General features: G+C 42.7%; 1 protein-coding gene across 5 annotated transcripts in view; it reads right to left on the bottom strand.

Annotated features, from left to right (window-relative positions):
- FER1L6 (fer-1 like family member 6) overlaps nucleotides 1–20,496 on the bottom strand; it is a 213,970-nt gene that overhangs the window by 146,829 nt on the left and 46,645 nt on the right. For all 5 annotated transcript variants that reach the window (XR_013397421.1, XM_077944009.1, XM_077944008.1 and 2 more), the window contains 8 exons: nucleotides 15,837–15,957; nucleotides 13,118–13,172; nucleotides 12,889–13,020; nucleotides 9,385–9,447; nucleotides 6,169–6,247; nucleotides 4,396–4,552; nucleotides 3,619–3,805; nucleotides 2,130–2,322 (listed from right to left, as the gene is read on the bottom strand). Coding sequence is in view for 4 of the 5 variants with exons in the window: in XM_077944009.1 (XP_077800135.1) it covers nucleotides 2,130–2,322; nucleotides 3,619–3,805; nucleotides 4,396–4,552; nucleotides 6,169–6,247; nucleotides 9,385–9,447; nucleotides 12,889–13,020; nucleotides 13,118–13,172; nucleotides 15,837–15,957 (987 nt within the window). In the remaining variant the exon portion in view is untranslated. The remainder of the gene's footprint in view (nucleotides 1–2,129; nucleotides 2,323–3,618; nucleotides 3,806–4,395; nucleotides 4,553–6,168; nucleotides 6,248–9,384; nucleotides 9,448–12,888; nucleotides 13,021–13,117; nucleotides 13,173–15,836; nucleotides 15,958–20,496) is intronic.

Raw genomic sequence — 20,496 nt, 5'->3', positions numbered from 1 at the left:
GTTTTAAAGGAATTTAAGCAAAGATGTGACATAATCAGATGTCTTAAGATCACTCTGACTGTTACATGAAGGGTTAGAAGAATGCATGTGGGCTAACTGGTTCGAGGACCACTTCAACATCAAAACTGAAGATCAGTGTCTTGAACTAGGGTGAAGGTAGAGGAGACTGAGATACGTAAATGTTTCGAGATACGTTCTGAACGTAGAATTAAAAAGACCTGATGATTTGAACTTACTGCTGATATTTTCCCTTCTTAATACATAGTGTCTGAGAAAATGCAGTGTCTATGGGAACATCTCTATGGCAACATCTCAATGACAGGCAGTTCAGCCTGGTAGCTCTGAAGCCTGAGTTCAAATCTCAGCTCTGTCACGTTCAAGCTGTGTGACCTTGGGCAGTTTTTAAACTTTCCCGTGTTGCAGTTTCCTCACCTCTAAAAGGGAGATGCTAATAGTACCTGTCTCATCAATCAAAATTAAAAGAAACTATTAATTGAGTGTTTCACACAGGCCCTTAGAAAGTGCTAAGAATATAGGCTATTATTATGAAAAAGCAAATACATCATGATCTGCTTAACAATCCCCCAGTGTTGACAATTAGGTTTCCATGTATGTTACTATTATTAATAGTTTTATGCCTACACATTTCCGATCCCCTACTCCCATAAACTAGATTCTAGCCCTCCCTTGAGTCGACTTAAATATAAGAATGCTGTATTAAAAAGGATAGAAAGATTTTATGGTCCTGATGTCTATATTTTAAACCACTGACGTTTATCTTCCTGAATGCCATCAAGATGTTCCTAAAAGGTTGTAAATAAAACATGTTTACATCTAGCTGAGAAATTGTATACATGGGCCGAGTGTGCTTTCTGCCTACAGCAATCTTGTGGCAAACACTTCCATAATGTAAAGATTTAGACAAAGGTATTTATTTACTGAGGCCTCTCTATGGTATCTGTTAGGGACACAAAAATGTGTAAATCTTGTTCTCTGCTCTTGACACGCCTTTAGTCTAATCAAGGAAAAAATTAAAATAATTACATTAACTTCATATACAGATGATAGGTGATATATTTATGTATATATATTTGTACATATATGTATGTGTGATTGTATGTATGTAGATATACAAGCATGTGCATGTATGTGTGCAAAAAAATGTCAATTAGTATAAATTCGTAGCACAGAGAAAGATTGCCAGGGAATTTAAAGAAGGGAGGGTTTGTTGGGCTTTTTAGAGAATTATCTGCTAATTTGGGTTTTGCAAATAAAGAGCCATATACTGAGTGGAAATTCTTCTACCTGACCTCCGCCTGGCTGGCTCGGTGGATTAGCTGCGGCTCTCAGCTCCCGCCCTGGCTCACCGTGTCAGTGTACCTCGCTGCTATTCCTGCGCTCTCATGTTCCCATCATTGGGTTGAAGACACAATTTTTGTTGGTACCATTTATTTTGTGGGCCACACTAATAGATGTAGTAGGCCATATTTGGCCCATAGACCTTAGTTTACTAATCTCTGATTTACTCTAAATGTCTCATTTTTCAATTATGGGAAGACTGACTTCCTCAAGGACACATAGCAGTGTTTGTGGAAGACCTGGGACCAGGAGCAAACCTCCTGGCTCCCAGAGCCCGGTGTCATCCATTGCCCTGAACCAACTCAAACCACAGACCCTACAGTAGCATGGAAAGTGCCTAATACATGGAAGGTGCTCTAACCCAGGGGCCCCTAATCCCACAGAGCCACGGGCCAGTATCCATCCTGTTAGGAACTGGACCACAAGAGATGACCAGCAGGCAAGTGAGTATTACCACCTGAGCTCCACCTGTCAGATTAGCGGTGGCAATAGATTCTCATAGGAGTACAAAGCATACTGTGAACTGCACATACGAGGGACCTAGGTTGCATGCTCCTTATAAGGAGACTCCTAATGCCTGACGATCTAAAGTGGAACAGTTTCATCCTAAAACCATCCCCCTACCCAACCATGGAAAAATAGTCTTCCATAAAACTGGTCCCTGGTGCCAAAAAGGCTGGGGACCACTGCTCTAGCCCACCCCTTTTAAAGATGAGGGCTCTAAAGCAAGTATTTTGAGACATTTTCAAGTCAGATGGGTGGGACTTTACCTTTGTCTCCATCCTGTTCATTGGAGATTTTCTTCAGGTCAATGAAATGGGTTGCCAGTGCTACATCATTCATGCTGCCTTCATCCCACACCTGGATTTTCACCCTCCGACACAAGGGAGGGAACATTTCCTTGAAGATCACCTGTTCATGCCACACAGGATCAGCACAGTTCTTTTGCACTGTGGTTCGCCCCTAAAAACACAGCCAGGAGGACATGAGTCATGGAAGGGAGTGACCGACTACAGAAAACTCTTCAAGCCAGTTGGAAATACAAAGTAAGTTTTCAAAGATAATGAACCTGCTTCTGACACCCACGAAAATCAGTTACACTCAGCGAACATGACTGATGACCTGCTCTGTGCCGGACACCATGCCAGGTACCTGGGACAAAGGCAAGTGACAGCCCTCAGGGAGTTCGGATCAGCATACTGGGGTTGGGGTGAAACTAACACCCATATTACAAATGGGAGTTCTGTGCATCTCCAGGAATGCAGTGGATGTAGTTAGACTGTGAGCTCATATTTTGTAGAAGTATGACCTTGTGTGAATCACTTTTCCAGTCTGGACCTCAGTTTCTTGTCATAAAATGGATGTAATGTCTTATATGATCTCCAAGTTCAGCCCAAGTCAAAAATATTTCAGCATTCACCCCTGCCAAGGGGAGACAATCAGGGTAGGTCTGTATTTTAATGGCAGAGACAACATGTGTGTCAGCTGAAGCTTCAAAATCCAGCCAACCATAGTTAATCTCTGACCACGTACCCAGACCCTGATACTTCCAATGGCTTCTGAGCAGCGAAAAGCGATGTCCAGGCTTACATAGGACAAGGACTACCTGGGGAGACTGTGGAACAGGTCAGGACGTGGGTGGAAATTCTACAGGACCTGGGGACTGAATAGCTCAGAGAAGCAGCCGGGGGTGAGGAAGGATGCCTGTCTGCCTGGTTCCTAAACCACAATCCACCCATAGCTCCTTTCCATTTTCTCCAGTGAAGAGTGAGTGGGTAACGCCCCCCTATTTCCCTGCCACATCCCGTTTCCTTTTTTTTTTTTTTTTTTTTTTTTAAAGACAGAGCCTTGCTCTGTCGCCCAGGCTGGAGTGCAGTGGTACAATATCTGCCTACTGCAACCTCCGCCTCTCAAGTTCAAGCAATTCTTATGCCTTAGCCACCCAGTAGCTGGGATTACAGGCATGCACCACCATGCCCAGATAATTTTTTGTGTGTTTTCAGTTGAGACAGGGTTTCACCATGTTGGCCAGGCTGCTCTTGGGCTCCTGGCCTCAAGTGATTCACCTGCCTCAGCCTCCCAAAGTGCTGGGATTACCGGTGTGAGCCACTGCGCCTGGCCCCATTGCCTTTTAGTGACAAGTTTTTGCTTTCAAGGCACTTCCTAATGTTTATTTAATTTGATTTGATTAAACATATCTTGGATAGAGAGCAGGGCCCTGGCCCAGGCGAGGCAGCGTTAGTGACAATGGTTCCTCACCATCTGCCCAGCAAAGGAGACCTCCACAAAGGGATCCACCAGGTCCTTACTGTCACCCACAAATGCCTTGGTGACGTTCGCCATGATGCTTGAATTCATTTTGGGCAACCCTTCTGCTTTGTAGAGTCTCACGTAGAATCTGGCCCAGGGTCTCTCTGATGGAAACCCATTGGGGATCAAAAGGTTCCTTAGAGGGAGACAAAAACAAATGAAAAGCTCTCTCAATTGAAGAAACAGAGAGAAAAGACAGCAGCAATTTGGAGGCAGAAAGATAGATCCCAATATAAGAAAAATCTGAAAAGAGTTAAGATTCATTGCTGAAATTTTCTTTCTAGTGTAAATGACGGAGAACAGAATGAATAGAGCAAACGCAAACTCATTCAGGTCCTAGGATGATAGGATAAATACTGTCTCCCACTCTGAACCTTAAAAGAGGTGCATTGAAGTCTTCCCACATCACAAACCAGTGATTGAAATTATAATTCCTTTAAAGAACATTCAGTTACATTCAGAAAAATTGGATAAGCTTAGGAGTAGCTTATCTATTATGGGTTATGATAGGCAGACAGACTGTTCCTGTCCTAGAACCTGACCTCCCGAAGGAGAGTCATACCTTAATAAGACACATCTTGGTGCCTGATAGAGCAGAATCCCAGGTGGCCAAGCTGAGGACAAGCACGGTTCTCATGTACCCATAAGAAAAGGGGTGAGGGAGGGGAAAGAGATTAAAACTGGACATATCATTTCTATGCACAGCCCTGGATGGACCTGTCTTACTTTTCTATTTGCTCCTCGGTGTCAGAAGTTTTAGGGCTGGTCTTCAAGATGTCGCCTTTCCCCATCACGCTGATGTCACATTTCAGGTATCCCTTGGTGCCAGTCCTGATGTCACCAGGGTCCGTGAGCAAGGCCCACTTGTCGCAGAACTGATGACCTGTGAAAGCACCCTGACAGCTCACATCCTTCACAGATGGGCCCATCAGCCCCACCCCTTTCTCTCCCAGGTGCCAAGGGCCCCAAGGCTCTCCTCCTTCTGTTGCTCTGGGTGGTAAATCATCTCAGTTATTTCTAAACCTCATGCTGCTTCCCTCTTCCTTTCCCTCCTCTCCCTTTGCTTCCCACTAGTTCTCCATCTTTTCCCCCAATTTACCATAGATTCTTGGGAAGCCATTGACCTAGTGGAAATCACTGAGACAAGGGTCCATCTTTGATGGGATGGGGGGCATTAATGAAGTGTAGAAGTCACATACATATTATTTACCCACAGGATGTAAATGTGGCTCCTAGGTCTTTTTGTTTGGCCTCACTGTAAGTCAAAACTTCCAAGATGGCTTACATAATCTAGACTTCTGGCTTTTCTTTAAAAATGATAAGTTCTGGCAATACTGGCTTCACATTTATTTCTTTTATTTCTTTTTTCTTTCTTTTTTTTTTTTTTTTTTTAGACAGAGTCTCGCTGCAATGCCCAGGCTGGAGAGCATGGCATGATCTTGGCTCATTGCAACCTCTGCCTCCCTTGTTCAAGCCATTCTCCTGCCTCAGCCTGCCAAGTAGCTGGGACTACAGGTGTGCACGACCATGCCCAGCTAATTTTTGTATCTTTAGTAGAGATGGGATTTCACCATATTGTCCAGGCTGGTCTCAAACTCCTGACCTCAAGTGATCCACCCGCCTCGACCTCCCAAAGTGCTGGGATTATAGGTGTGAGCCACTGTGCCCGGCCACTGACATCACATTTCTACATGACAGTAAATACCAAAGGCGCTGAGCAGCCACTGCCCTTGTATATAGAGCACAAGCCCTCCTGTCTCCTTTCCCAGACTCCACTGTTCCTTTATGCCTCACACTCAGGCTGCTGCACACAGCTATGCTCCCTGTCTGGCCGCCGCAGTCACGGGAGTTAGAATCCCTGTTGAAGATAGGGGGCCTTTCATAAAAAGATCTGTGCTGGCTCTGTTACTTATTTCCTCTTGACCTTGAACAAATTACATTGCTTCTCTGAGTTTCTCCTTCCTACAAATCAGGGATAATAATAATTACAGCAAATCTTTTGTATAAGGATACAAAATGCTGTAGTCATTATTATGTGTGATACTCTTTACTAAGCATTTTGTGTATATTAACTTAATTCTCCAACAAACCTAGGAAGGAAGGAAGTTATCCTCATTTCTACAGATGAGGACACTGAGGCCCAGAGAAGTTAAGTCTTTTGCCCAAGGTTGCACAGCTAGGAAATAGAGTGGGATTTGAACCCAGGCAATCTGACTCCAGAGTCTGCATTCTTAGCTCCTATATTCCATATTCTCCTGTCCATATCTCAATTGCACAGAATTTGTGTGAAAAAAAAACTCCCCAGAAGTAGACATATAATTTTATCATTAGACTGTAAAACATTTGAGGGCAAGAGTCATGTCTCATTCAACTTTGTATAACTGGTGCTCAGTGTTATTGAATGAATGGTTACACAGGTGAGTGAATGAATGGGATGACCTCCAGGTGCTGTAAACCAAAGACAAGTAAGAGAGAGATGGGGAGGTGATGCTTTCTTACCAGGTTGGTTGTACACGGTCCCCAGGTCTACTTTGAAAGAGCCAATCAGTACACTTCCTATCAGCTTGTGGTGAAAGACCTGAGGAGAGATGGAGTAGGGAATATGGCAGATTTACCTTGAGGGTAAGAGGCTTGACCCTTGTCTAGCTTTGACCCTGTCTGGAGCACAGTGGAGTCTGGCCATCAAACCACAAGGCTGGAAAGGATCTCCAGAAGCCTCTCACCCTCACCTCTTGCCCTTAGCAGGATTTTAGCTGATCTTCCATAGAAGAACGCCTGACAACTCTCAGTGCCCGCGAGCTTCTTTTAACCAAAATGAACCTGAGTACAGTTCACCCTTCAATATCCATCTCTTCCTGTTGAAACTTTCCCTATCTTTCAATACCTAGAACATATGTCACCTCCACCATGCAGTACCCCCAAACCAAAAGTGTCCCTTTTCTCCCTTAAACTCCTTCAACTTTGCTCACAACTTTCTCAGAGAAGTCATCACATATCGCCTTGAATCATTTTGGGCATGTACAACAGTGAGAACAAAGGAGGTGATCACCCTCAATATTCCATCTGATCAGGGCCAGCAGAGGGCCTGGCTTGGTTACAGTCACCCATTTTCATGCTACTGCTCTCAAGATGAGGAAGTTCTAAAGGAAGGTTCAGAGCTGGTGCCAGATTGAGAAGCCACAACATATGAGAAACTGCTGAAGAACCAGGAGAAAAGTTCAATCTTTCCCCCGTAAAAGAGAAAACTGACAGGTGTGGAGAAAGGGCAATGGCAACTGAAGTATCTTTAAATCATATAAATGCTGTCATGCAGAAGAGAGAGTAAGTTCCCCTCTACGGTTCCCAAATAACAGGATGAGAGATTTCCGCTCAATGTAAGACCAATGTTTATAACTGTCAGAACTTCCCAGCAATGGAATGAGCTTTCCTAGAGGTATCCACCTCCCTAACACTGAAAATAGTCAAGTTAGGCCCCAAGAACTCCATGTAGTAAAGGAAGAGAAGGATTCTTGCACCAGTTGGAAGTTATACAAGATGTCCTCTGAGCTTCCTTCTAACTATAAAATCCTATAAGTTCCTTAAGTCAAGGACAGTTTCCTCCTGTCATTCACCCATCACATGGCCTTGTTCACAACAGATATTCAATAAACATTCAGCGAATTCGTGAATTATTGACTAATTGAATGACAGATGAACGGTTGGCTTTTGCAGCTCCTAACAGCTCCTTTTTGCTGAAGCAAAAGAAATTTAGTTGACCTCAAGAAATGACAGCCCTCCTCATTTCTCTTTCCACTCTCTCTCCCTAACCTAAACTTTCCACAGATGTCAGAGAACGAAGGTGAAGCACAGGCAGCCTGGCTCAAGTAGAGGAGCTACTGAAGGACGTTCACATAATGCTCACTCCAAAACCCACCATGCTTCCAGTTGCTCACGTGTTTTCCCAGAGGCCTGAGAAAGAATACAAGGCAGTTTCAAGTTCTGTTCTCAGGTTGAGAGTCCCTGTGGGCAAGGTGAAATGCAAGAGCCCCCAAACAAATCTTAAAATAGCATAGGACGCCTCTTAAAGTCATCCATCGAGTACCAGGCAATCCTGGTGTGGTCAAGTGTTAAATCACCAGGACTCTGGGGACATCTCACACGCAGAGTACTGGGAGCCCTGCATGCCTTGGCCACTGAAAAGGGAAGACTGTCTTTGGCAACACCAGGGGTGTGTTACAGGCTGGCTGTCCCAATAGCATCTGTTTACAGCACTCTCCCGCTACTTTTCCCATGTCGTATATATTCTGGGCATACTGATTTTCAGTTCATGGACTAACAGAAAAGTTATGTTAAACTTTCCCCTCTCAAGGGAAGATTTTATTTTATAATCTTTTGTCTCTAAGAGTCTTTTAGGGACACTAAAGTCTTCTCTTCTTCCAAGTTAGAGAAACAGAGATAGGCAATAGTAGCTTTGACCATTCTGGACTTCTCTAGAAGTCCACATGTCCCACAAACAGTCCTGACCCTAGTCTATGGCACAATATAAAAATCTAGTGATTAACTGTTCATCAGACAGTCCTTAGAAGCCTCCTATGGAGCTGATTCCACAAACAGGTGGTTGCCTGAGCAATGGAACAAAGTCCTGGGCATTGTCCCAGGTCCTGAAATATCACCTGCACCACTTGTCACCATGCCTGAAATTCAAACCTTAAGATTGTTTGGCTCTGGGTGACTTCTCATTCTTCAAGAGTCACATTCTTCAAGTCTCCTGGGAAGGGTAATGTCATAATTCCACTATTACACTGACACACGAAGTAGGAATTGCGTCCTTTTATAACTGTTTGGAAGAGAGAAACTTATTCTCCAGCCATCCTTCCCCACCTTGGGAGAAGCTGTGGTGATCTCTCAGGCTGGTAAGATACATGCAGTCTGTCATTCATTGGTCTCTGTCCCTTTGCTGAATGATACAAAGTCTGTAACAATTCCATTTGGCCTGACTTCTCTCTCATTTGGATCAGTCTGATTTCAATACGGGCACTTCCCCTTCCCATTTCTGTCCTCTGTGTGGTGGGCAAAGTTGGATTGGGCCCTTAAAGCAGGAAGCTCTGCCTCTGCACTTCCCCTGGCAGGGCTGAGGAAGAGTCTATGCAGCAGACTCAATTTCCCAAGGGCAGGTCCTGAGGTCTACACTCAGAGGCAACTTTTGAAAATCCCAATGGCCACCATTTAGTCCAAATCACATCCTCTGATCCAGCATTACCATTGATGAGACTGATACTTTTTCCTGATTCTTGTTCCTATTTCTTTATTCATTACCCAACTAGGAGGAGGAGGAGATATGATTAATGATCATTAGTGTAGATACCAGCCCAAGAGAGAAACACCAACATTTGTTTGATTTAAAAAAACAACCAAAACTGGCAATGCCTTAAGATGTCACTTGAAGCACGTGTCTCACATTCCCACACTAGTAAGCTACACGATTCAGTCAGTAATAGCTTTACAGTAGCTTACCACTTACTTCCAAGAAGCATAGATCTTCTTGAGGTGGTTTTTCTTCCCAGACTCCTCCATACTGGTGATTTCAAGTTCTGCCTGTTGGTTACAAACTTGCCAACTGACACTTGCCTTCCTGAATCTATTCCCCTCTAAGTATGCTGAGTTGTCCCAGAGAGTCCCCAATGCCCAGAATCTCTCCCACCTCTCCGCAACTATCACCACCAATGCTATACTTACTGAGATTTTGATGATCTTGTCAAAAAGATGCACTTGGGGCCCAATGAAGTCGAAGACAAAGTACTGCAAAACAAAGAGTTCATTCTGTCCATCAACCCCAGGCTTGCACCTAAGAATCATGTTCTTGGAGTGGATTTAGATCTTTGTCATTCTAACTAACTGCTGCATGAATATACACCATCAATTGATTGTCAATTTCTTTTTTCTTTTTTTTTTTTTTTTTGAGACAGGGTTTTGTTCTATCAGCTAGGCTGGAGTGCAGTGGCGCAATATGGCTCACTGCAGCCTCAACCTCCCAGGGCTCAAGTAATCCTCCTGCCTCAGCCTCCTGAGTAGCTGGGACTACAGGCCTATACCACCACACCTGGCTAATTTTTTTATTTTTTTGAACTTTTTGTAGAGACAGTGTCTCACTATGATGCCCAGGCTGGTCTTGAATGAAACGAATGCCATCAATCACATTCTTGGACAGGATATGTGGGAGTAATCCTCTAAAATGAACATGAGAAGTGGAATTGTTGGATCATAGATGAAGTTCATGTAACTTTTGAATAGATAATATAAATTTGTTTCCCAAATGGGAATTTTATATTCCCACTGGCAGCATATGAAAATAGCCATCTCTCTATAATCTTACCAACCCTTGATAGTGTCAGCTCATTTTTTTGGTTATAATTATGAGTGAAAATGGTATTTCAGTATGGTTTTAAATTGGAGTGGACTTGACTAAAATCTACTTTTCCCAGGATTTTTCAGTTTCAAACATCCCTATGAAATTACCAGGATTTACCAGGGAGAGAATACAAAAAAACTATGGACATGAGGATTTTTAATATTAATAACATGATTGAATTTTGGAGTTGGAGAAATTATCTAGACCAGCCCCATGTTCTACAGATAAGAAGATTGAAGACTAAAGAATTTGAAAGATGCTACCCAGGTTCCTATTGCTAGTTATTGTTGGGTCTGGGACCAAACCTTACTTCTCTTGACATGATCACACAAGGGGATCAAGTACTAGATACTTCACCATCTGACTCTTGAGTCAAGATCCTCCCAAACTCGAGGTTGTACGATTAAAAGATACAGAAAACTGAAGTGGTGTTTTGTCCTGGTTTGTGTGTTCTGGGAAATGAGGGGGACCAGGAAGGCAGGCCTGGTAAGCTGTTTCCTGGATTTTCTTTTTTGAGCTGTAGAGTGGAGGAATGGCCCCTTAGAGATGGACACAGCCACAGTAGGAAAGGAGGAACTGACCAAGTGCTGATGGCCTGCTTTCAAAGGGCAGAACAGAAAAAGCAAAATGTAGAAACCGAAAAATGTCGTCATACATTATAAGAGATCCACAAAATGGTGGTCCTTAGAGATCAACCAAAGATTCCATTCTGTTCAGTGTCTTCTGTTTAAGAAGACAAGACAATACATAAAACATTTCAGGAAATTTCTCATATACATGCTTAAACTTTTTCGGAGTTCTGGTGTTAAAATTTTATGTGGAAAATTCACTTACACAACATTCTTCATTCTCTGAATACACCAGATGCTGTGGATTCCTTTGGATGGACAAATGAGTTGCAATATTTATTACCTTCTGGTGGGATTCATGTTTCAGACTCAACTACCTCACATAGGCTTCCGAGACCTCCAGGTCAACACATATTCCTCTAGCTGGGAAATATTCCCCAGCTCCAACTAATGGGTTCCTTCAGCATCTGATAAACTTTTGGCTTGAGTATTTAGGTCAAGAGTTGTAACAAAGGTTTTTAGATCAACTTTTGTGTTTCTACATGATTTTCTGCTGGTTATACTTGGGCCCAGTTTAATGTCATTTAGATCCAGGACTTGGATGCATAATTATTATAATTAATAAATCTGTAGAACTTTGCAGTTTTAAAGCATTTTCATATATTATCTCATATTACATCCATGCCAAAAGCTCTTCTAGGGGTAGAGAGTGTAACAAGAAGGGAAAATCTACTGACATTTCACTTATAGTCAAAGGCTTGGAGGCAGAAATGATGAAGAGGAAAGGAGTCATTAGCTCCAATGGGATTTGAGTATTTTCTGTTGATTTCATTACCCATGCTCTCCCTGCCTTCCTTTCAAATGACCACTCCCATTAAGATTTTTTTTTTTTTTTTAAGACAGAGTCTCGTTCTGTTGCCCAGGCTGGAGTTCAGTGGCGTAATCTCAGCTCACTGCAACCTCTGCATCCCAGGTTCAAGCAATTCTCCTGCCTCAGCCTCCTGAGTAGATGGAATTACAGGTGTGTACCACCACGCGCAGCTAATTTTTGTATTTTTAGTAGAGACGGGGTTTCACCATGTTGGTCAGGCTGGTCTTGAACTCCCGACCTCGTGATCCGACTGCCTCGGCCTCCCAAAGTGCTGGTGTGAGCCACTGTGTCCATCCAAGATAATAAGAATTAAGAATGTACTGCATTTTTTGAAATAATTCATTGTGTTAAAGTGCCTACAGGTAAGCAAATGCTCCTGTCCTGTGCATTGTTCATTTGAGTATAAATTGTTACCTCTTTGGAAGGCAATTGGTGACATGGAAATTTTTAAATGCATATACCTTGTGACCCAGTTATATACTATTGTAAGTAGTAGCAAAAGGTTAAAAGCATTTCATATTCATTCATGAAAGACTGACTGGTTTAGTATATTATGGTATATCAAGGCAATGAAAAACTCTTCAGCTAGGAAGGCAAAATGGGGATGAGCTGTACCTCCCCATAGGGTTTTATTTTCAAGATACTTTGTTTTGTGAAGAGTCCAGAACAGTGTGTATAGAATGCTACCATTTGGGTACAATATTTCTTTGTATTCTGGTACTTGCTTGAAGTATCTCTGGAAGGATACACAAATTCCTAGTGAGAATGAATGCTTCCAGGGAGAGAACTAGGGGATTGAGGATCAAAGATCAGAGGGAAACACATTACTCTATATCATGTTATACTTTTTGTCTCTTTTACCATATTTTTTTCACCACGTAATATTTTTATTTTAAAAGGAGAATTTAGCATGTATGATATTTAAAAACCTCTCTGAGATTTTCCTTTACAATTTCTACACAGCTTAGAAAAATGTGACTTTTACTTTGCAAAGCAGTATGCTTGTTTCAAAAACAATAATTAAGTTTCCAATGCCTCTGCCAGGAAAAAGAATGTGTATCTTCTCCCTAACTCATATTCAATCAATTTATTGGCTATAAACCCAGGGCTTATAATGGATGAAAATAAGCTGATAAGAAAACGTGTGTTGAAGACATAGCAATGAATTTAAAATCAGGAGGAATTCCTTGCCTCTCTTTTCCATGACCTTTTCGTGAAAAGCTTTAGGGCATTGTGTTTGTAAGGAGAATCAGTGAGTTTGCCATGGGCTTAACTGGGGGCCTGGGAGGGAGGCAGGAGGGGCACAGCTCTTCTGTTTGACTGAAGGATCCTGCAGAATGGTGGTGAAGAGAATCTTAGTGCAAAGGCTGTGAGTGACCTCCATGACTTACTTCATTATAAAATGGGCTGTTGGTTCCTTCCTTCACTGTGCTTTGCTTCTTCTCATCCCCAATCTCAATAGTCACAACTGGGTCAATGTTCTCACCCACCAGTTGGCGAGCCTCGGTGATGGTTATAGCAATCTACAACACAAAGCAGTGTGGACACCATTCCGGACATTGCCATCCATGCACACAGGAAGCACTGGGGGAGGCTGGGCAGGAAGAGCCAGTCACTTACTTGATAATTTTGGGATCTGACCTCCCCATCATGGATCTTAGTCAACAGTTTTGATCTATTAAAAGAAAGTTTAATATATTTGTTTCATCAAGGAAGAATATCCATAAGTCATGATAATATTCTCCCAAGTATTTCTAAGTCCTTTCATTTAATATTATTACATATTCTCTCTACATCTCTGGGGGAGATAAGTATAAGCAGACAAATGACTTGACCTCTGAGTTTTTTCATCCTAAAAATGGGGCTTATAATAGCATTTCTGAGATGATTGCTAGAATTAAATGATATAATGCATATAAAGGTTTAACACAGCACCTGGCAAGAATAAATGTCAGTCCTTTTTATATGATTATCAGTATTTTTTAAAATTTTAAAATGAGAAACTGAGATGCCTCAGCAAATCAGTGGCAGAGCTGGGTCTAAATAAGGAACTCCCAGTCTCCTGCTTGATTCCATACACAGACCACTCTGCCATGTCCAATAGATATAATCATAATTGCTTTTGAAAGAATTGGTAAAGGAAAAAATTGAAAGGAATAACTAAAGATACCATCTCCATGAGCTTTCACATTCCAGGGGATTTCATTTATCTGGACTGTCACAAGTAATTGTAAACAGATGTGCAACACCTGGGCATTTAGAGATGGATAACAACAGAAAGAGATGAAGAATTCCTGTTGTCATAGAAGCTGAAATCAGTGGGAAATGAACTGAGCTTGAGTTCCTGTTGCATTTTGTCCCCTTGGTTACTAACAATACCGTGTTGCATTTGACTTCATCCCATTTCTGCTAATTATAACTGAGTTCAATAGAGAACAGATTAAGTTAGTAAAAATCTCAGGGTATTGGAGTCAGACTGATCTGAGTTAGAATATTTGTTCTCCCCAATTTTTGACTTTAGTTTTAATTTCTGTAACTGAAAGTAAAAATAAGAATTCCTACCACATAGGGTTACTCTGAGGACTCAAGGAGACAATGCATGTAAGAAAGGGTAAATATCATTTAACTGGTTCATCAATAAGGTGGCAAATTTGTACTGGTTATTTATTATGTGAAAGTCCAGTGCTAGATTCAGGGGAAAAACAAAAATGAATAAGCCATCTTCCTGGTCCTTGAGAAGTAACAATCTATCATCCATGGGAGAGAAGACAGAATTATATTAAAAAAGAACTAGTAGGCAAGTGTAAAATGTATCATAGGGTAAAGAAAATATGACAGAAGAGCTGTTGAGAAAAAATTCTTGAGGACCAGGGTACACAACAAAGATTTCACTGCAGAGGCTGGATTTGAATTGAGCATTGGTGGGTGGATAGAATTTCAATTGCTGGAGAATGTTCTGACCAAGGAAAAAGAAAAAGGCTGTTATTCCTTATTTCTCTTTCTCCTGCCTTCCTCTACTCAATGCTATCACCCTGGTGAACTGAATGGGAAGAAATGCCTTGAGTATTAAAAAATGATTGAAATCCCTATTCAGAGACTATGGTAGAGGGGTGGTGGTTGTCAGGGTGCAGCAAAGGAAGGAAGGAGATATTGCAGTGAGTAGGTGTGTACACATTTCATGTCTTCTTTTGAGTGTCAACTTCTGAGTTACCACCTTCTCTAATTCCCTCTGCCCTCTAACCCATATATTTGCACCCTGCCATCCTGTCACAACCCAGAAACAACAACTCAGGATCAGCCACATGGGGAAGCACTAATTTGCTTTATTGATAGTAACAACTTTGAGTGGAAAAGAAAGGGAAGGGTATGAGGAATTATCACAAGTGAGATATTGACATAAACAAATATGGTAGACTAGAAAGCATTGTTAGCCCCAGTCACTGGCTTCTCTGTATCCAAACTTGTTGCCCTGTAACTTTTAGTCTCTTCCTACTCTTATGTGGGCTGGGCTAGAAAGTTGTATTGGTCAACAGAAGGCAGCAGAAATGACTTTTGCCAGTTCCAAGCCTACACCTCAAGAGACCTTCTGTATTTCCACTCTCTTAGAACCCTGCCATTGCTACCATTGGAACAAGTTCAGACCAGCCTGATGGAGGATCTGGTATCATGTAGAGGACAGCCGGTCTCAGCTGAAGCAGTACCAGGCCAGGCTACCACCAACCAACTCCTAAACTAGTCAGCAGAGCTGCCAAATGACTACAGAAACATGAATGATGCATCTGCAACTATCTGGGATCAGCAAAACTATCCAACTAATTCATTAGCAATAATAAGTGCTTACTATATTAAGCCATAGATCTGGGGGCTGTTTGTTACACATCATTGCTAACTGATACAGCAAAATGCATGCAGAAGGCCAGCTTGTTTTGACTTTTTGTTGGGTAGCATAAGAACCACCTTCTGATTTGAGACAGACAAGAAGCTAAGATAATGAGCACCTTGATGAATCAAAGAACAGGTAAGAGACAGCTCCTGCTGTCATTCCTGAACTGTGAGTGACATGAGCAACTTCACTCAGGAGATTTAAGACCAGAAGCTTGTAGAACCATGATCCTGGCCTGATGAAGGCTGAATAGTATCAGCCTTCTATGGCCAGTCCCTCTATGGCCAGCACTGCCATAGAGAAAACTGAGCTGACAGTCTTCCTGCCTTAGACTTTGCCTGCCTGTAGACAGTGACTACGTCTTACTCTCCTCTCTTCTCCTAGCACCTGCAGAGGTGCTTGGCACATAGGAGATGTTCAGCAAATGTGTGTTGACCACCTGCATCCATACTGTACCTTCTCTTTGGAGGAGCTGAGGGGACAGGAAAGAGAGAAGCATCATCATGGACCAAATCTCCTCTTGGTCCTTCCTGGTGAGAAGGCTCCTCCTGTGGCGCTTCAGTGTCACCTTGACTATCTGTAGAAGAAAACAAAGGAAGAAAATCCTGTGAAATTGACACATGGTGGCAATCGAGCCTCTACCTTATGCCAGCCGGTGGCAGGCACCATAAGTAGTACAAGCAGACTAGAAGGCAGACTCTACCAGCATAAAACTTAACATCTTTTTGGCAGAAATGCCAGATACATCCTTCATTTTTCTAAAACTTATGCATCTTCTGTTTCCAAAAAAGAACAGATTTATGTGGATGGGATTGTGAAAAGAAAAATCAGATTATGAATCTAAAGTGTAAACTGAAAATAAAATCCTAAGAACCCCCCCCCCCCGACCCAAGGGGACCCCAGAAAAATCTTAAAAACTGAGTTTTTGGCCAGGTGTGGTGGCTCACGCCTGTAATCCCAGCACTTTGGGAAGCTGAGGCAAGTGGATCACCTAAGGACAAGAGTTCAAGACCAGCCTGGCCAACATGGTGAAACCCCATCTCTACTAAAAATACAAAAATTAGCCAGGCATGGTGGCGGACGCTGTAATTCTAGCTACTTGGGAGGCTAAGGGAGGAGAATCGCTTAAACCCAGAGGGGTGAATGTTGCAGTGAGCTGAGATCACACCACTTCACTCTAGCCTGGGCAAAAGAGCGAAACTCCATCTCAAAAAACAGAAACAAAAAAAAAGAAAAAGAAAAAAACGCAAAACAAAAACTCTGAGTTTTGGCAATGATGAGACAGGAGGTCAGGCATACTTCGTTATACTTCCTTTTTGTGATTTAGACACAACAACCGACCAGCATTAATGTTGAAATAGAGATCATAAGACTGACAAAATGGACTCTTTGTGGCAATAAGATACCAAATTACAAACAGAACCTAAAGTCATGACAGGCAAAGGTTAAGTCATGCACGCCTACACTTAAAAAAAAAAAACAAAAAAAAAAAAACTATGTTCTAACTGCCACAGGTTTTTCTTTTTCTCTAGCAGCTGCACAAGCACCAGCCTCAAGATAAGCAATAAACAATTTACTGCTTGCCCACCACTGACAGACACTGAATAACTGACTCCCAGCCCCTGTTCCAGAAGCTATAACTACAGCTTTAATTAGACAAGAGACTGACTTCAGTGACCTTCTCCTGATGAAAAGATCACAGACAGGCCGGGCGCAGTGGCTCACGCTGTAATCCCAGCACTTTGGAAGGCCGAGGAAGGCAGATCATGAGGTCAAGAGATCGAGACCATCCTGGCCAACATGGTGAAACCCCATCTCTACTAAAAATACAAAAATTAGCTGGGCGTGGTGGCGTGTGCCTGTAGTCCCAGCTACTCAGGAGGCTGAGGCAAAAGAATCGCTTGAACCTGGTAGGTGGAGGTTGCAGTGGGCCCACATTGAGCCACTGCCCTCCAGTCTAGGGAGACAGAGGGAGACTCCGAGACTCTGTCTCGAAGAACAAAACAAAACAAAAACCCACAGACCATAGACTGGTTCTGGCTGTTTAAAGAGTCTGCACACTTGAGTGCTTTTTTTTCTTAAAAAGATCTTTTTACATATAGGGCCTAATTCTAATACATTTAAATATTAAGTCTCCACTCCAAGGTAAATATTGGTCATATATAACATGCATGTGTGTTTAGTACACATGCATCAAGACCACCTTCATGAATATTCATAGCTCCTCCTGTAACCTGTAAATATTTATATCTGGCCAACCCTTTCAGTTTGAATTCCTGTCTTACTCTTCCGTTTCTTGAAGTGTCTGTCTCTGCGCTCTGTGGGAGGCTATACTTCCCAGACCATTAACATGGGCACCCGGCAGGCCGTAACCCTTCATAAAAAATATAAAGTCTACTTTCTAAATTTATAAATTGTATGGTTTAAGTTAACAAAAGACATGTTTCAAGTCATGGCCTTGCCGCAGTGGAACTTCAGATGCATCATCTATTCTCTGAGCCTCATTAGCAAAATCTGATGTGCATGAGCATCATCTAGGAAGCTGCTAAAATGCAGATTCTGATTCAGTAGGTCTGGGTGGGGCCCAAGATTCTACGTTTCTTTTAATTTTTTTGGAGACAGGGTCTTACTCTGTCTCCCAGGCTGGAGCTGGAATGCAGCGGCAAAATCTCAGCTCACTGCAGTTTTGAATTATTAGGCTCAAGGACCCTCCCGCCTCAGCCTCCTGAGTAGCTGGGACTACAGGCACACCCCATCACACCCAGTGAATTTTGTCTTGTTAACATTTTTTTGTAGAGACGAGGGGGTCTCTCTATGTTGCACAGGCTGTCTCAAACTCCTGGGTGCAAGCAAATCTCCCACCTTAGCTTCCCAAAGTGCTGGGATCACAGGCATGAGCTACCATGCCCAGATAAACTCTGCATTTCTAACAGCTAGATGCCAGACAAGGTTATTCCTGCCGTCTGCAGGTCAATTTTGAGTAGCAATGTGTGATATTCTGAAAAGATGGCCAGTCCTACTCTCTGAAGCCTGTAAATGTTACCTTATTCAGAAAAAAGGTCTTTGCTGATGTGATTACATTAAGAGTTTTGAGATGAAGTGATCCAGGTGAACCCTAATTGCAGTCACCTGTATCCTTAAGGGAGATTTTGCATAGCCAAAAGAAAAAAAAAATGGGGGGCAATGTGACCATGGAGGCAGAGATTGCTCCATGCCACAGCAATGCTGCCACAACCAGAAGCTAGAATTGGCAACCAACAGATTCTCTGGAAGGAGTGAGGCCTGTGATTTTGGCCCAGTGATACTGATTTCCAGCATCTGGCCTCCATAACTGAGAGAACACATCTGTCTTCTTCTAAGTTACTGAGTTAGTGGTAGCTTGTGACACACTAGTCTAGGAAGGATCAGTTTCCTAGGAAGCCCTAGGAAACAGTACACACGCATTAGGAAACTTAAATGAACAGATAATAAACATATTCCTTAGAATCTTTTCCTCTCCACCCTAGATTCTAATTTAATTCATCTGGAATGTTGCTCGAGATTGTTGAAATTCCCCAGGTGATCCTAGATGTACAGTAAAGCCTGAGAACCGCTTCTCAACCAGACTTTCGGCAAAAACGAGAGTGGCTGAGCCTTCCTAATAAACCGAGAGACTCTGCATGATGTGGTTCAAAGACCTGAATCCAAAAGATTTGGGTTCAAATTCCAGTCCTTCCACTTTCTAGTTCTATGATTTGAAGGAGTTACTTCTCTCAGCCCCGTTTTCCTCATTTGTAAAACAAGGCAAGGTTAACATCATTTACCCCCACAGGTTTGTCAGGAAGATTAAACAATCTGTATGAAGCCCTTAGGTTTATACAGGGTCTATGGTAGACATTCAAGTCTATGGATTCCCAGTTGCATGACTTGAACAAGTCACCCAGAATTTCTTGGCATTTTTTTTCCTTGCCCATAAAACAAAAGAAATGGGCAAGAAAAGTGGTTTTAAAATTTGTTAAAGCAACAGAATCCTTTTATAAATGTAACTTGATATGGAACTTCAGTATATAACACAAGCCTGTTTATATCACACAGTTTTATGTTCCATGGAATGGAATGCGGACAGGGGCTTCCTGCAGACTGTCACAGCCACCACCTTCAGACACTCCCGAAGCCATGGTTCAGAATCCCAGGGATCCAGGGGACTCACCTTTCAAACCCATCCATTTAATACTTTCTAAAGTACCTTCCAGCTTTGATGCATGTTGGTTCTCTGATTTTAAACAGCAAACCACACACAACAGTACTGCATCCGAAGAAACACAGCCATGTCCAGGGAGCTCATGCACATAGACCAGGCCTTGTAGGTGCTCAGTAGCTACAGAGAGGATCTCTGCATGCATGGAAGTCTGCTTTTATTACCCTTTCACTCAGGAAATAAAGACAAGCCCAACACTACAGAGCTGACAGAAGGAATGCCAGTGCCTGGCTGTGCTCCCTGAAGCAGCAAGACAAAATACCTGCTCCCCTCCTTGACTGCAAGGGCCTTCAGGCTGGGCCTTGCTGTCAAGTTTCAAGTTTCCAGTGAACATTCAAAGACACCTTACATATGCAAGAAAAGGTGCTAGGTTAGATGCTGAGGATGCAGGAATTAGCAAATCACGTACACCTCCCTCTAGGGGCATACATTCTGTTCATTCTGGAGGGTGAGACAGACCTCGAGGTAGAAAGGCAGTCAGCTAAAGCTTCTTGTACAGCATTCATTCACTAATTTATTGAGTTACTACTTTGTTCTCTTCAGTCTCTCACCGTGGAGCATCCAGGATGACCTTATAGACAACAGATCGTGTCACTTTTCTTAAAACCCCTTAATGGCTTTCCATTGCAGTTAGAATAAATCTGAAGTCCATATACAATCTGCAATTAGAGACCTGCCCCATCTGGTTCTGCCCACGCTTCCTGCCCACGTGGCCCTCTCATCCACTTCATGCACTCTATCCACAAGGCCCCCTTTCAGTTCCATCTAACCTCGCAAGCTCTCTGCTGCTTGGAATTTTTCACAGGCATCCCCTCCCCCTGCACTGCTCTCCTCCCTGCCCGTCGCCCAGTGGGCTTCCTCTCATCCTTGAAGTTGTAG

This window comes from Macaca mulatta, chromosome 8, assembly GCF_049350105.2.
Source record: "Macaca mulatta isolate MMU2019108-1 chromosome 8, T2T-MMU8v2.0, whole genome shotgun sequence".
NCBI lineage: Eukaryota > Metazoa > Chordata > Mammalia > Primates > Cercopithecidae > Macaca > Macaca mulatta.
The sequence above is the reverse complement of the archived record's forward strand: the minus strand, read 5'-3'. Positions and strand labels throughout refer to the sequence as shown.